Source organism: Lampris incognitus, chromosome 2 (genome assembly GCF_029633865.1).
Source record: "Lampris incognitus isolate fLamInc1 chromosome 2, fLamInc1.hap2, whole genome shotgun sequence".
Taxonomy (NCBI): domain Eukaryota; kingdom Metazoa; phylum Chordata; class Actinopteri; order Lampriformes; family Lampridae; genus Lampris; species Lampris incognitus.
Window position 1 is genome coordinate 121,709,962 of NC_079212.1, and position 17,884 is coordinate 121,727,845.

At 39.7% G+C, this 17,884-nt stretch overlaps 1 protein-coding gene across 2 annotated transcripts in view; it reads right to left on the reverse strand.

The window, feature by feature from the left end:
• Window positions 1-905: 905 nt before the first annotated feature.
• The window catches only part of hdac11 (histone deacetylase 11), a 69,641-nt gene continuing 52,662 nt past the window's right edge, over window positions 906-17,884 (reverse strand). For both annotated transcript variants that reach the window (XM_056274583.1, XM_056274582.1), the window contains 5 exons: window positions 17,476-17,552; window positions 16,599-16,661; window positions 8,617-8,713; window positions 5,926-6,104; window positions 906-2,061 (listed from right to left, as the gene is read on the reverse strand). In XM_056274583.1, the coding sequence (XP_056130558.1) occupies window positions 1,819-2,061; window positions 5,926-6,104; window positions 8,617-8,713; window positions 16,599-16,661; window positions 17,476-17,552 (659 nt within the window). In that variant the 3' untranslated portion in view covers window positions 906-1,818. The remainder of the gene's footprint in view (window positions 2,062-5,925; window positions 6,105-8,616; window positions 8,714-16,598; window positions 16,662-17,475; window positions 17,553-17,884) is intronic.

Consider the following 17,884-nt stretch of genomic DNA (forward strand, 5'->3'; position numbering starts at 1 on the left):
TGTTTTGTCAAAAATAAATGCAGAATGATGTCCTATTGTGGACTATGGCGATAGCCTGCTGACATGTCTGCATTTGCTGGGGATTCTTTAGTGTCCTTGCTTAAGAATCCCCTCTGCAGTGTTGTTCCAGGTGCAATCAAGCTGATTTTTGGGGATTTTTTCATCACTCCATTTGTACAACTCTTGAGACTTGCAATATGTGCCTAAATCCTACTCAGAGTATGTCTGATTTCAACAAACAAACCATAAACAAGATCTTGATAAAACCTTTCTCTGACACATAATAAATACTTCATATTCACTCACCTCCAACATCGTTGGTCATTGGTTACTGAATAATATGCACTTTTTTATTTTGTTTCATAAATGACACAAAGACATTGCAGTGGGTATTGGACATCAATTTTTAGGGGGACAGGAAGAGAATGTTTGAGAAGGGAACTCTGTATGCATGCTCAATAATCCAGGTAAGAAAATCAAAGACAGTTGAATCAGTTCATCTGGATAAAACATGTATTGACAGATATGTTTCATCACTCATCTAAGTGACCTCTTCAGGCTAAACTGACTGCAGGCATCCCCACCCTTATAAACAATAAAGATGTATCACGACTGAAATCAACAAACAGTTTCATATGCAAATATGGGTGTGACCATTAACTAGAGTTTCAATGGCCATGTGTACTATTCACAGAAGATTTGGGAATGTTTGCAATCACAGCATTGTAAGAAAGAATAGTACACATGGCCATTGAAACGCTAGTTAATGACCATATTTACACATAAAACTGGTCGTTGGTTTCAGTGGTTATGTCACTGTATTGTTTATAAGAGGTGGGGATACCTGCATTCAGTTTAGATTGTAGAGGCCACTTAGATTAGTGATGAAACATTTCTGTCAATATACGTTGTAACAAGATGAACCGATTCAACCTTCTTTGATTTGAGAATGGAAGTTCCTCCACTAACCAGAAGAAGAGCTCAGCTTCACATATATTAGCCTCTTTTTCAAAATTAGATTCAAAGTTAATCTGAAATGGTAATTCCTTACAGGGAAACTAAATTGGGCTCCCCATAAAATAAAGGACAGTTAAACATCGTGGTGAACTGAAAATGTGCAGCCCATTGCACTATATGTAGTATGTACCACACATCCGCAGCAGTTAAACATGATTAATTAAACACCACAAGTCCCATTATGATTAGAGGATTATGTTGCAAAGAGATATGGACTCACACACTATTCTGATAGAATAATGTGATTGAACTAAATACTACTGAGAAAGAATCATGACATGATTAAATGCAAACAGGTTAAAAATCAACATAAGAATGTTTCGTAGTTATAACGGTCCAATCAATTCATCTTTCACCTGCGTAGCCATAAACTAAGATGGACGGTAATTGTCATCATACTTTTTCCCATATAAGTGGAAAAATCCATTAACCTTTTCAAGGACTATTTATGTATACTACCCATCAGATTATTAAGTCATATTTCCTGAGATGAAAGAATCATTCTCTAAAGTGCTCTACCCGGTACAAGATAAACAGTCAGTTATTTTCATGTATATATGAAAACATGAAGAATTCCTTTTTGTAGTGTAATGTGAGCTATAGGTTAGGCCCGGGAGATCAATTTAGCATTTAATCACAACCTTGCTCATTAAATTTTCCTTTTGGAACATATTGTTCATTAGCATTATTAACGTTCCTTGCATGTTAGTGCATATGTCACTCCATAATTGTACAGTATAATGTTCCCCCACAGCCTTCTAAGAGCCATGGAGCTGCCACTTCTGTTTGTAAACCACATGGTTAGACAACAGTAAGAGCTGACCCAACAGAAACAGAAGTACGCATCATGCTGGTCACAAGTGAAGATGAACCCTCCGCGTCAAGCACCTCTGGCCCAATCAGCCCCTGCCGGTGTAGGTTGAGGATGGAGTCGGCGATGATGCGGGCAGTTTTTTTCTGGTAGCCCCCAGACGTCACCATAAGGATGGGGATGCCCCGTCGCTTGGCAGCCCTGAACACAATCTCATCTCTTTCTATGATACCCTGGAAGAGGATGAAGACCGAGAATGAAAACCTGATATATATATATATGTGTGTGTGTGTGTGTATATATGTGTATATATATATATATATGTATATATATATATATATGTGTGTGTATATATATATATATTCCACTTATGTATCCTATTTTATATATATATATAATAAGATATATTCTTAATATTCCGCTCCTCATTTGTTGTTCGTTGAGCACTTTTCTCCACACCATATATGACTATACTCGCTAGCCCTTGGCTAACGGGTAGGACCCTTTAGTTGACTGGTTAGTGCAGTCGCCCATAGTCCAGGCTACCTACGTTCAGTTCCCGGCTGCGGCAGATTCCTGCCTGCCTCCTGAATTTGCTACTACATATATAAAATCCAGATTATTTTTAAAACTAGATTATTTTGCTCCTGTTTGTTGAGCACTTTACCTACCGTTAAGTGTTTCATTTAATGAAATTTTTATATATATAATCCAGTTGTCTGATGATTGCTTATTGCATGAAACAGGGTTGTACTTTCTCATAGAGAATTTACTTGACTATCTGGATTATTTTGCTCCTTATTTGTTAAGCACTATCCCTACCGTTGAGTGTTTCTTTTAACAAAGTTATATATATATATATCGTCACCTTCTTAAAATAATGGCCTAAGTCATATTTTCAAGTTTTTCAAAAAAACAGAATAAACTGACAAATTTTGTTCCAGTTTCAGTTTATTCTCATCACCTTCTTAAAATAATGGCCTAAGTCATATTTTCAAGTTTTTCAAAAAACAGAATAAACTGAAACTGAAACAAAATTTGTCAGTTTATTCTGTTTTTTGAAAAACTTGAAAATACGACTTAGGCCATTATTTTAAGAAGGTGACGATATATATATATATATATATATATATATATTTATTTATTTATTTTTAATATATATATATATATACACACACACACACACACACACACACACACACACACACACACACACACACACACACACACACACACACACACACAAGTCATCCAGTCCTTGTATAACCAAAGGGACAGCTGTGTCCACATTCTCAGCACAAAGTCAAACACGTTTTCGGTGGGTGTCGGACTCCGCTAGGGTTGTCCCTTGTCTCCAATTCTGTTTGTTATATTCATGAACAGGATCTCAAGGCGGAGCCAAGCTGAGGAGTATGTCTGTTTTGGGAACCTCAGAACTGCATCTCTGCTCTTTGCGGATGATGTGGTTTTGTTGGCTTCATCAGAGCGCGACCTCCAGTGTGCACTGGGGCAGTTTGCAGCTGACTGTGAAATGGCTGGGATGGGAGTCAGTACCTTCAAGTCTGAGGCCGTGGTTCTCTACCAGAAAATGGTGGATTGCTCCCTCCAAGGTTGAGGATGAGTTGTTGCCTCAAGTGAAGGAGTTCAAGTATCTCGGGTTCTTGTTCACGAGTGAGGGTAGGATGGAGCAGGAGATTGACAGGCGGATTGGTGCAGCATCATCAGTAATGCAGACGTTGTACCGGACTGTTGTGGTGAAGAGGGAGCTGGGCTGGAAGGCCAAACTCTCAATTTACCAGTCAATCTTTGTTCCAATCCTCACCTATGGTCATGAGCTTTGAGTAGTGACTGAAAGGGTGAGATCGCGGATACAAGCGGCTGAAATTAGTTTCCTCCATAGGGTGTCTGGGCTCAGCCTTAGAGATAGGGCGAGGAGCTCGGACATCCGGAAGGAGCTTGGAGTAGAGCCGCTGCTCCTTCGCATCGAAAGGAGCCAGTTGAGGTGGTTCAGGCATCTGACTAGGATGTCTCCTGGGCACCTTCCTTTGGAGGTATACTGGGCACGGCCAACTGGGAGGAGACCCCGGGGTAGACCCAGAACTCGCTGAAGGGACTACATGTCCAATCTGGCCTGGGAACACCTTGGGATCCCCAGGAGGAGCTGGAGGGCGTTGCTGGGGAGAGGGACATCTGGAGTGCCTTACTTAGCTTGCTATATATATAGAGAGAGAGGATAGATAGATAGTGTCATTCTTTCCAAGTTCTCAGATGGTAATTATGATCTTTCTGGATGTTCTCATGTTTCTGTCTTTTTTGTCTCAGCACCTGCTGAGGCAAGGATGGAGGTGTCGGAGATTGTCTTACTGTTCTCATGTCTAACTCCATATCGGAGAGCTCTGCCTCTCACTGTAACATTAAGGAGCTCACATGTGGGAGGTACTAGGAGGAGACACAGATATCCTATTGCTTTGGAAATTGAATGAGAACAGCTGGTGTCAAATTTCTCATTTATTATGAAGCAAATTAACGTCACTAGGATTGATTTTATTAATTAATAATAATTGTCTTGAAAGGGCAAGTCCTGAAGCTGAAGCTAAGAGAAATGGTTTAACTACAGTGTCTTCCAGGCAGTATTTCTTCTGTTAAGGGAGAGCAAGTTGAAGGCAACTCCCCACAGGCCTCAGAATATGTCTCATACCAAAAAAAAAAGAAAAGTTAATGAGACAAGAAGAAAAGAAAAAGATTAATAAATCCAACTTTAAAACAGAATCACAAAGCCCTCCTTGGAAGCTAGGACCTTTCCAGAATCCAGTCCAGAAAAGCAATCCAGCTTCCATTGTTGCAGAGGACATCATTAAATGAGCTCCTAACTGCTCCTCATTCAAATTAGCCCAGATGGAGATTGGGAGAACTGGATCTGGACCAAATCCACTTACAGTGGAATAAACTGAGGCTACCATAAAGTGTTTTATACCTGTCTGAACCCACTGGCCCCAATTTTGCCTCACTCACCTACCCTATGGTATCTGGGCCATTACCGTGACAACTCATCCCCCTGGAAAATGGTAAAAATCATTCTGTAACTGAATAGCATATGTACCCCCTGTGGGGAGGGGGCTTCTCATCTCTTACAGCACACTGAAGATGAGACTTAATAAAAGAGGTCAAGATATGTTACATAATGATGAGGATGGGTTCATTAATTATATTATTTTCATTCTGCTTTGTGCTCAAAAATGTGACCTTTTTGAGAACTTTCTGCTTTGTCCATGGCTTGTTACAGAGTAGTATAAGAGACTAACCATTGTAGAAGTAAAAAAAATTTTGCATTCGACCTGTTGGTTCAAGTACTTGTTTGACTTTTACCATTCACTTTGTTTCACATCAGTTTTTCATACGTGAAATTTATGCAGAAACAGCACTTGTAACTTTTATCATAAGGTGAATAAGGTAGTTCATGTTCCTAGTGAGGAAATTGCCTAGAATTACTGTCTTTTTTCTTTTTCTTTCATTTTTACTTTTGAAGGACTAATCTTCATTCTTTCCCATATAACTGCATTCTTAAATATCAGTACTTGGAAGGGGCTAAGCATCACCATGAAGATAAATAATGAGATTTATCCTCCCAGTGTCAGAACTGAAGAAGCCATGTGAACCGATTTATACTTATATATTTATTATTATATCTATATATTAGATATTATTATATATTACATATATTATATATATATAAATATATATATATATACTTAACAGATTTATACAGAGTGAAAAGATTTATACTTCACCTCACTATAGAGTTTAAGAGTAACAGTAAATGAGCAAAGGCAACTGGATGTGACATCTAAAATGTATTGTTTTGTTGTTCACTGCCCTATTCAATATGGCTGTTTGTAATGTAATGGTTAACAAATGCTTAAGCACTGAATCACCGCACTGAAATATGAGTAATATGATGCAACACATTAAAATCATACAACATCCATAACAGCCTTGGCTTGGTTGTTTAGTCAATTCGTTGATAGTGGATGGAAGGAAAGTCAATAGCAAAAGCACAGCAATATTTTCTGCTGAGAGTGACTGACAAATGGAGGTACCTGTGGAGATATGGAGAGTCCCCCGAGGGGGTCGCCATCCAGGATGTCTGTTCCTGCGTTGTAGACGATAATGTCAGGTCGGACCTCATTAAGTGTGCCCTCGGAGTGGAGTTCTACTTCATGAAGGTACTCAGAGTCCTCGGTGCCCCAGTCCAGCTCCACCTTCCTTTTAATGGCTCCTACAGGTACAATGACATGGGGATCATCATGGTGTCAGCTGGCCTTCCTTTCCTGAGGCCACATATCTATAGCTGTTATCAGTTAACCATTCCTGTCTAGCCTGTAATAAGTATAGCCAAAGTATGGTATAGCAAAAAATGCTATAGTACTTTATGAAATAGGATTTCTTTTATCCCAGAAATACTTGCAAAATTATTCATCATATAAAGTCCAACATATTCGTCAAATATGGGCTACCTTCTTTTGCATACAGTTATTGAATTCTTGCCCAAATTAGAAATACTGTTTTTGTATTTGAGTTAATATATATTGCTAATATATTAATTCAAATGGTGAGAAAGATTAATTACAATGACTTTTATGAATCTAGTTGAAACAGAATTATGTGGCAAAAGCAGGACAAAAAAAAAACAAAACAAAACACAATAACCTTGTGGAAATGGTGTTCTTGGTAGTTGTTCAAAGCTTTTATGAAGGAATTAAAGGTAAAACAATGTCCAGAAAATGCCATGTCTTTGTGTTTGAAGCCATTTTGATGTCAGGGAAATAAATGTTCCACAAAAGGAAAATACAAAGAAAGCTGAATGGGACTGCATGGTCTTTATCTTAAACAAACCAGAATGTACATTTATTCAACTTAAATTACTTTAGTACATATTGAATAGCTCTTATACTGACCAAGTTAGATATAAATACAAATTGAATGTTGACAGTTTATTTTCATATAACCAATGTGTGTTATAATGGGCTCCTGGATGAGAAATGTCCAGCAGTATTTCACATTAGTGAGCTCTGGTGTGGAGGGAAAACTAAAATCACTGCATAATTAAAATGGCAGTCGGTGACATCTACGGGTTGGAATTGGAGGAGATAGTAGCCCACCTCATGGAGATTTGCAAGCAGTGGTATGATTATTTCTGAGATAGTATACGCTGATGAGCCAAAACATTATGACCACTCCCAAGTGAACTGGATAATGTTGATTATCTCCAAAGAAGGGCACATGTCAAGGTCTGGGTAGATTAGATGGTAAGCGAACAATCAGTTCTTGTAGACAATGTGTTTGATGCAGGAACAATGGGCAGGAGTAAAGACCTGAGCGACTTTGACAAGGACCAAATTGTTATGGCACAATGAGCATCTTTGAAACAGCAAAGCTTGTGGGGTGTTTCCGGTCAGCAGTGGTGAGTATCTACCGACAGCGGTCCGAGGTGGGACAAACCACAAACCGGGGACAGGTTGTTGAGAGCCAAAGGCTCATCAATGCACAAGGACAACAAAGGCTATCCTATCTGGCCCATATCAACAGAAGGTCGCCTGTGGCACAAGTCACATAAATTTTTAGTTATGGTTATGGGAGGAATGTGTCACAACAACACATTCCTGCTGCGTCTGAGGCTGCCTATCTGCCCAGTCAAGAGTGCCCATGATGACCCGTCCACAATCAAAAGCACCTACAATGGGCATACAAGCATCAGAAGTGGACATTGGAGCAGTGGAAGAAGGTCACCTGGTCCAATGAGTCCCGTTTTCTTTAAGATCACGTGGATGGCCGTGTGTGTGTGCGACATTTACCTGGGGAAGTGATGGCACCAGGATGGTCTGTGGGAAGATGACAAGCTGGTGGAGGGAGTGTGATACTCTGGTCAATGTTCTGCTGCGAAACCCTGGGTCCAGCAATTGATGTGGACATCAATTTGACATGTGCCACCTAGCTATACATTGTTGCAGACCTGGTATGCCCCTTCAGTACAATGGTATTCACTGGTGGCAGTGTCCTCTTTCAGCAGTATCATGCGCACTGCCACGTTGCAAAAATTGTTCAGGAATGGTTTGAGGAACATGATGAAGAGTTCAAGGCCTCCAAATTCTCTAGATCGCAATCCGATTGAGCACCTGTGGGATGTGCTAGAAAACCAAGTCTGATCCACGGCGGCTCCACCTCGCAACTTACAGGACTTGAATGATCTGCACCTGCAATTTACAGGACTTGAATGATCTGCACCTGCAGCTTACAGGACTTGAATGTCTGGCGTCAAAACATCAGCAGCAGCTAATGTTTTGGTGCCAGATACCACAGGACATCTTCAGGGGTCTTGTCGAGTCCATGCCTTGGTGGGTCGGCGCTGTTTTGGCAGCAGACAAAGGACCAACAGCATATTAGGCAGGTGGTTGTAATGATTTGGCTTATCAGTGTAATACATTAAACACATCAAAACATTCTATCTTCCAGTTATTAACACCCCTGAGAGTACAAATTTTGTAGTGTCCTCTGATATAGGATTTGAAATTAGATTGTCACATGCAGGAAAGCAAAATGACTGTCCCTCTCAGCTCTTAGCATCTAATTATGGACCAAACAATCCAAATACACATATAAATATAACTTCATAGTGGTTCACGTTTTTCCAGGCTGTAGAAAGTTTTCTTAATTTAAAACTTGCAAATGCAGTTGACCAACTTAATTAAAAAATAAGACTGCGATGAAAAACCTGTGGTGATTTCACTCACTCTTGGCATATCCATCACCTGGATAGATGAAGCGATTATAGACATCCATGATGAAAACTCGTTTGTCATCCAGAAAGTCTCGCTCATGTCCGTTTCCCTAAAGCACAGCAGAGCCTTCATTGAAAAAAGGTGCTTCGACATAAAAAAATGGTAACACTTTCTATGAAGTACATCTTTATAGTAGTGCATTACAGTGTATTCATAATGAAGACATTGTAAGTCTAAGCTTTATGAACCTCCTTTCATGCGGAGTTATGAATAGTGTTTCATAAAGCTCAATCAATAATGCAGTATAAATAACTGGTTCACTTCACTTAAAGCGCATAAAAAGTGGTTCATAAAGCTTTGTAATACACTGAAAAAGTGTCTCGCTTTACATAAAGTGGAGAAAAAATTTAAAAGTGGTTCATAAAGCTCTACAAGCATTGACTCACATTGGCCTATAAGTCACAAGTGTGCTATGAGTCATTATAATTATGTATTTATAAAATATTATGATGTGCTTTATAACCAATTATAAATCACTATAGGTTCTTTGTGTCATAATACACTATAAGCATGTTTATATTTCATTATGAATACACTAAAAAAAGTATAATAAAGATAGACATCATACAAAGTGTTACTAAATAGCAAACAAATACATAAAAGTTTTTGTATGTACAGTAACTGGATCACATCTCTTTCTGGTTTCTGGTTCCTATTACAGACCGGCCTACGGTTAGTTTCATGGCAGCCCAGTGGGAAGTTATCCGTTTTCCCTGATCCACACAGATGTCACTTCTGAGCAATATGTTTAACTGTGACAAGGTGCTGTGACTGATAGGGTGAGATGAAGGATAAATAGTCTTGTCATCCGTCGGCATTAATGTCGAGACACTCATAAAAAAGTGATGGTGACTCTATCGCTTTTCATTACTTCACTTCCATTTGTCAGGCAGTGTGCCTGACTCCTGCCATGTGTAGATTAAAAGATACAGCAAAGTCCAGAATGAATGGAAGCAAAGCAGGACAGAGGGACCCAACTGTAACGAATAAATACTGGATGTAAAAAAGTTGCCTGATGGCCATTTGGGGCGTTTATAGTTCTCTCCTATTTATATGTGTTTTGCAGACTCAATTCAGGTGAGCAGTACAATGAAAAGCAACACTTGTAGGACCATAACAGGAGTAAGCTCTGCCCCCTAAATGTGAACGGCAAAAAAATTAACAGATATTTCCTGCATGATTGTTTCTGTTTTCTCATCTTCTGTAAAGGGAAAATTATAAAAACAAAACTGAAAGCAAGGCCCATGCATGGCTGGCTGTTAAAAAAGTATGGCACAATTCTATGACAATACTGGGGAAGTGATGCAAAAAAACAGACATTATTAGTTTCTAGTATTATAACCCCTATTGAAAATAACAATTCAAGCGTCAATGACGTTAACCATGTAATAACAAATAATGACATTGTCTAGCAATAGCAGTCTTAGACCACTTAACATATTCAACCACATGTTGAATGCTAAGGTCAGAAAGTAAACACCTTTATAAGACGAACTGTTATCCATCCATTAGCCAAACCGCTTATCCTTACTCGGGGTCGCGGGGATGCTGGAGCCTAGTCATTGGGCAGCAGGTGGGGAGACACCCTGGACAGGCCACCAGTCCATCACAGGGCCGACAAACACACACCCATTCACACCCTCGACTCTGCATAACTGTAGTCCATTGACTTCCGGGTCTACTGCAGCGATCATACCAATTTCCTGTTTGTTGGCGTGTGCTGTTGACAATGGCATATTTTTCGCGATGCCTAAAAGATTTACCATGAATAAATGTCAATGACATGCACAGAATTGTCAACAAACTTTCACCTGAACCTACCAGCATATGGGTGAAAAGTTTCAAGTTGTAGCAAGTTACGTCCACAAAATGATGAGCAGACGGATGGACAGACAGAATTGTGGACGTAACTTGATATGTACAATTTGAAATAGTTAACCTGTTTGCTGGTAGGTGCAGGTGAAAGTTTGTTGACAATTCTGTGCATGTCGCTGACATTTTCCCACGGTAAATCTCGCAGGCATCGCGAAAAATATGCCATTGTCAATAGCACACGCCAACAAACAGGAAACTGGTATGACCGCTGCAGTAGACCCGGAAGTCAGTGGACTACAGTTATGCACAGAGCCATGGCCGATTCGCCTGACCTACATGTCTTTGGGAGGAAACTGGAGCACCCAGAGGAAAACCACACAGACATGGGGAGAACATAAAAACTCCACACAGAAGACAACCCAGGATGACCCCCAAGGTTGGACTACCCTGGGGCTCGAAACCAGGACCTTCTTGCTGTGAGGCGACCGTGCTAACCACTACACCACCATGCCACCCCAAACTGTTATCGAACTGTGGAAGAAGCAAGGAAGGTAAAAGGAACGAATGCATGATTTTCTACTAAAGTATCTGACACTATGTCTGTCTGCGTCATGTGAATCAACCAACATGTGCATACACCTCTGTGCATGGAGGCTTGTTAAAGGTGTACTAAAGACGATGACTAAATCATGATGTAACTGGCTGCTCTTTTCCCCCTCACATCTAACAGACAGCCTGTGACTGTGGAGTAAATCAGTCCAAATACTGCATGGGCTCCCGCTGACTGCAGTCTTATTAGTCTCCCACACATACTGTGAAATAGAGAAATACTGTGTAATGAGGAAAAACTCTGCACAGCTGATTTGGAGTGGGTCTTTTCTTCATCATCTGAAAACGACTTAGGTCCCATTATCAGGTCCAAACAGGTTCAGAGAATCCAACACAACTGAACAAATCCTAATCAAAACAACACAAAATAACAATAATATGTAACAATTGTGTAAGGATAAACAGTTCATGTTCTCAAAATTATTTATTGACATATGTAGGGAGATGGTTTTGGGCTCTCTTAAAACTTGCATGCTTGCACAAGGCCTGGGTATGTAACAATAAAAGCCTGTGCTTCCGGGTGTCATTACTAAATTCTCTTTTTTTATCAACGAAAACAAACAAAATGCTATTTTCCTATGACAAAGGAGTATCTATCATCTGATGGTAGGATATCATTGGTGTTGGTCAACAGTGAAAGGTTCTTACAGGTCATATGCATGTATAGAGAGATTACATTATCGTCAATTAATATCAGTGTAAAATCAATGGGGATAAACTACTCTGCATGCAGATACATACTCAGAGAGATTGCAAAAATAATTTGACTGGAAAGATGAATGGGGAAAAAAACAGACCGAGGGAAAGACAAACACACTTCAACCAGTATAAGGTTCAATGTAAACTTGAAAAAAAAATCATGAAGAAAACAATACATTACCAGACATTGCAAGGACAATGTATGGACTGGAGGGTCCTTGGATTTTTTCTGCTTCTGTTTTGTTTTTGTTTTGTTTTTTTCGAAATACAAACATTACATTAAATAATAAGGGTGATAACTAGGAAAATAATGACATCTACAAATAGCAAGCTGTTTCCACACTACATACTGTAGTGGTGTTGGTCTCTATTCAACGCTATAAAATCTATAAAAGATACAAAGGCAGCTTTACCAGTGTTTTGGTGTAGTTTTTTATCACAATGACCTCAATTTGAATATTAATTTGGCCTTACAGTGCTTTTCACTTCTACAACTTTACTTCTAGGTGAGTCAAAAAAAAAGTCTGTGAGGCAATGTTGTTAATTTACACAGAGGACAAAAGTACTTCGGCTGTCACGTACCAGAGTCTTAACTAGGATCTTGGTACACAACTTTGATATTTCTTGCTATCCTAATATTTGCTGAAAGGGGAAATTTTGGCCCATTTCCATGCTTTCAAAGCAGATTTGGTCTTGCGTATAGTCTTCATGAATTATTTACTTGGCATCTGTATTGACTACTTATCCATCAATCGGTAAAGGGGCATCATTAGCATTAAGCCCCACTTCAAAATAGACAAGGCTGTACTTCTGGAATATGGCCATGGACCTCCAAATCCCCGAGATATCATCAGTGTCAACAAAAGTGTCAACAAAGTTCTCAGGGCTAATTGGTGGTGGACATGAGTAATTACATAGAAAACACAAAGTAAGAGTAAAATATGATAATCACCTCTCTAAAATGTCAAGGTACTATTTTCAGGAGCAAAGCTGGGCTGAGCTGAATGTGGGCCACTGAGAAGAGAGAGTGCTTCAGTGAAACCTGATGTTTTACAAACCACACTGCTTCAAAACATGGACCATTTACAACACCATTACGACACAAATGCAACATAACTTGTGACCTGGATCAACGCTGAACATGACTACAGTAGTTGCTCATAAATGTCAGTAGCATTTGGTGCAACAGAGGAAAGCAGTCAGAATGGCCAAGTGGTTAGTTAGCAAATCCACCCTACAGCCAGAAGACCTGAGCTGAAGCCATATGACCACAAGCATTTGCTCTACTAAAGTGTCCTTGAGCAAGAAATTAAACCACTACATAAAAAAAAGATAATTTTACTGTTGGCATAACTGAATTATCACATTACAGAAATATAATTTATTTAAGATACACTGAAATGATAAGAGAAAATTGTTTTAGTGATTGGATTTAAAAAAAAAAACACCAAAAAAACCACTTCCTAATTTGATTGAAATGAAAGTTAATTTCATATTGGTTAGAGCCCAGTCCCACTTGAAGGGAATATCACAATTTTTTTTTAAGTCTATCTCTATTTTATACCCATCGCTCATGTGGAATGTTGGTAGGTTTTATTATTACAGTCATTCATCCTTTTCTTCATACTGGCCATGCAGCTCCAGCTTGCCATCGAGAGTTCAATACAATTAGTAATGGCGGACAAATCCACAATCCTCATTCAGTGTATAAAACAATGCACAGTTCAGCCAAACCTTATATGATGCTACAGCAGTTTATCATAACGAATTTTAGTGGCCATTTTAAAGCTCTGAAGTCATTATAAGGTTGGTTACTGTCATTTCCTACCCTGCCAGTTCCTAAAACACAGCCAGCAAGTGATTACCAACAGGAGTCACTTTGCTGCAGCAAAGCAAAACTAACACTGGTACAGAATTTAGCAATAAAAATGAATGCACATTTTTATAAATGACCACTCGAATTCGCTATGGTAGACTGCTGTTGCACCGTGTTTCCTTTGGCTGAACCTTAGTATTTTTTTTTGGTTGCATAAAATGAGGATTGTGATTTGTCTCCCCGTTAATTGCATTGAACGCAAGACGGAGCTGCATTTCCAGTATGAGGAAAAGGGCGCATTAATGTGAAAATGAAACCTAACTACGTACTACATGAATGGTGAGTGTAAAACATGGATAGACAGACATCTGCTTGGCGTGGTAGTCTATTCTGCTGCCTACTAACACAGGGATCACAGGTTTGAGTCCCCGTGTTACCTCCGGCTTGGTCAGGCATCCCTACAGACACAACTGGCCGTGTCTGCGGGTGGGAAGCTGGATGTGGGTATGTGTCCTAGTTGCTGCACTAGCGCCGCCTCTGGTCGGTTGGGTGCCTGTTTGGGGGGAGGGGGAACTGGGGGAGGAATAGCGTGATCCTCCCATGCGCTATGTCCCCCTGGTGAAACTACTCACTGCCAGGTGAAAAGAAGCGGCTGGCGACTCCACATGTATCGGAGGAGGCATGTGGTAGTCTGCAGCCCTCCCCGGATCGGCAGAGGGGTTGGAGCAGTGACTGGGATGGCTCGGAAGAGTGGGGTAGTTGGCCGGATACAAAGGGGGAAAATCCAAAAAGCAAAAAAAACAACAAAAAAAAAACAGGGATAGACTTCAAAAAAAAATTAAATTATTTCTTTAATTGTTCTCAAACTGGTTTTGTTCAAGGTCTGCGAAGCTGACATACTGTGTTACTTTTCACGACACTTTCAGCAGCATTAAGGGAGCGACATGCATCTGACTGGTAAGAAACTGATCTGCCAGATCTGCCCGTGTCCTGCCAGTTACCTTTATAATGTCAGTATGGTAAACAAGCACTGGTCCCATATGAGCTGACTTTTCCAGCAATGGACAATACTGCTATGATAAATAGCCAACTGTCCCTCAAGCAAAATTAGATTTTCTAACCTTCAGAACAAGGTTAGGCTAGATTAATAATTTACTGTGAGGCTGCTAGAATAAAAACAATTCAATATCTTCACCTTTGCTGCCTTGTGGGATTAATGCACATGTAGTGCTAATTGGGAAAATAGGTACAGTAGCCTGTGATGGAAGATTCCTTTGTCACTTTTTGTCATTAAAGGTCTGGGATCTGACAGATTGCTATTGCCTGTAGTTGGCTTGCTTTTAATTGTGCAGTCTGTGTCTCTCCACCATAATGACTAACAAGGGAAATACACCCTCTTTCATTAATTGTCCAGATTTTGTTCCAGTTGTGATGTAGAGACTACACCTAAATTGAATTAAACTTTCAACAACAATTACTTTCTCACATCCTTCCCCCCAACGCGGTGTTGGTGTCCAATGCCACAAGAGAAAGGCTTGCTCGATACCGGCTGCTATATAGCCAATAAGTCCTTGAAGAGTCTTTTAAGATAAAAGACATTGTACTAAGTAGGTCTCATTTATTCAGTATATTTATGCAGCTGCCAATATTTTTGTGTGCTCTGCTCACGATGCGCTAAACTGCAACTTGAATGAAGCATAATACTTTGCTTAATGTGAGGGCTGACATGAGACCAGAAATATGTAAATAGATAAAAAAATGAAACTTTATTACGAGTTGTCTTTCTCTGTGGCTAAGTACAAAAATCAGTTTATTTTTAGTATATTACTGATTTCAGTCTGTGGTCCTTATGGGCCTTAGGGCCCAGAGACCACAGCCCTGCCTGGAGCTGTGCCCAAAGAGGAAACACCGAGAGCGGTCTGACAGGATGTGGACGCGGGGCAGGCTAAGCTAACTGCTAGCCTATGCAAACCGGCAGTTCTTACAGTCATCACGGCTGACGTTCATTCTCTTCGAAAGTGATTTTTTTTCATAGTTTGGTTATATGTGTTCTTAGTTTGGATATATATGTGTTTTAGTTTGGATATATGTGTTCTTGTAGTTTGGATATATGTGTTCTTGTAGTTTGGATATATGTGTTCTTGAAGTTTGGATATATGTGTTCTTAGTTTGGATATATGTGTTCTAGTTTGCTTGTGTTCTTAGTTTGGATAAATGTGTTCTAGTTTGGATATATGTGTTCTTAGTTTGCTTGTGTTCTTAGTTTGGATGTGTTCTTAGTTTGGATATATGTGTTCTAGTTTGGATATATGTGTTCTTAGTTTGGAGATGTGTGTTCTTAGTTTGGATATATGTGTTCTTAGTTTGGATGTATGTGTTCTAGTTTGAATGTGTTCTTAGTTTGGATATATGTGTTCTAGTTTGGATATATGTGTTCTTGTAGTTTGGATATGTGTTTTTGTCTTTGTGTTGTACTGCTTTGGGCTGGGGGGGAAACAATATTTCATTTCATCTCATGTGCGTAAGTACATGAAGTGAAATGACAAAGTGTTTCTGATTCCTGATTATGTTGCGCTTTGGCATGAGGAAGTTCTCATCAAGGTTTGTTGACTGAGATCCAATATTAAAAAAAAATGCTTTATTATTGGATCTCCATATATTCTATTTTTCTAAAACAGTTAGAATATATGGCAAAACAACAGCGCAAATTATTTCAAAATACTTAAATATCAGCAAGCTGTTTAGTACATATGGCTGATGTGCTAGCCCCACCAGTATGCTACTGATTCTCATGTTATCCAGAGCCTTGAACGCTTGTCAGTGAAAATGTTTTAGATTTTTTACCCTCAGCTGAATATGAAAGTGAGGGCTCTTTTTCCCCAGCAGGGAGCCTCATTTATTAGTGAAGTGGAGAAAAATGGTATTATCTTTTCATCAATACCATTTTCTTGACAGCAATACACTGTAGCAAAGAGAGGAAAGAGGGTCGTCTCACCTGATGTGCATCCAGATCGATGATGGTGGCCTTGGAGATGCCCTCGATTTTCTCAAAAAGAAACTGAGAGAGTAAAGGAAAAAGAATGTTATCTTTTCTCCTAGGAGATGACACAGTAACAATCCATCACTTTGCGTTTTGAGAATCGTAATGTACAATTTGTACTTTACGCTTTGTTAGCACGTTGTTTCAGTAGTACTTCGTTTTTGCACTGCGATAGCAATGGCTTCCCTCGTCACCAGCTCTCATAGAAAATGAATAACTGACAGCTGCTTTCATTACCCACAACGCTTTTGGTGTAAATGCATTTACATGTCTAAAAATATGCTTATTCTTCTTGCATATTAAATGTTATATCTTTTAAAGGAGGAAGTAAACATAATTTTTAGCCTGTCTTTTCCCAGTCACATTTTGAAAAATGTAAAAAAAGAGAGAGAGAAAGGGATGAAACTGAAGAAGACAGTGATGGTGGTGTGGTGTGTGTGTGTGTGTGTGTATGTGTGTGTGGGTGGGTGGGGGGGGGTGAAGGTGGCAGTGTTCTAGCACCAGAGTGTTTGGCTGGTGAACACCAGCATGTCACCTTTCTACTTGACTCATATTTTATTGGTCAAATGCACTGGACCATACATATGTCTGCTACACAGTATGGGGTATCAATGTCTCTGATGACCCCAAATGATGCAGGTAAGTTGGGGGGGGGGGTTGATCGTAATGTGCAGATTTGGTCTTCTCCCTTGATGCAGCCGTGTGATGTGCTCTCATTTTTGTTGAACCTGTAACCAGGGCAACTGGGAAAACTGTTTTCAGCTGAAAAAAAAAACAAGATAAAAAGGTTTACTACCCCTCTAACATGGTGGACGGACAACATCAGTCATACCTTGATAGCCAAGGTGATGTCAGCATAGGCACAAAACCCCCCTCCCTTGTCTCTGGAGCAGTGGTGGAATCCTCCCCCTGGGACACAAAGAAGCCAGGGGCCGTTAAAAAGACCTACAGAATCATTAGACAGGCCTAGAGAGTTATTGTATAACCCGATGAGTCTATCGTTCAAAACAACTGTTTGCTCTTGAGTTTATTGTCTAATACAAAAAAAAACAACAAATAAAGAAATAGTTGCTGCTCCTGTACAGAATAAAAATGCCTGTACTGACATCAGAATGAGGTTTGTTCAAATGCCAGGGAAATAAATGTCTGAGGAGCTGTGGACAGAATGGCACAGAAAAGACTGAGAGGATGTCTGATAATTAGGATGATGGCGATTCATTTAGGTTAAGGGCTTAAGTGCC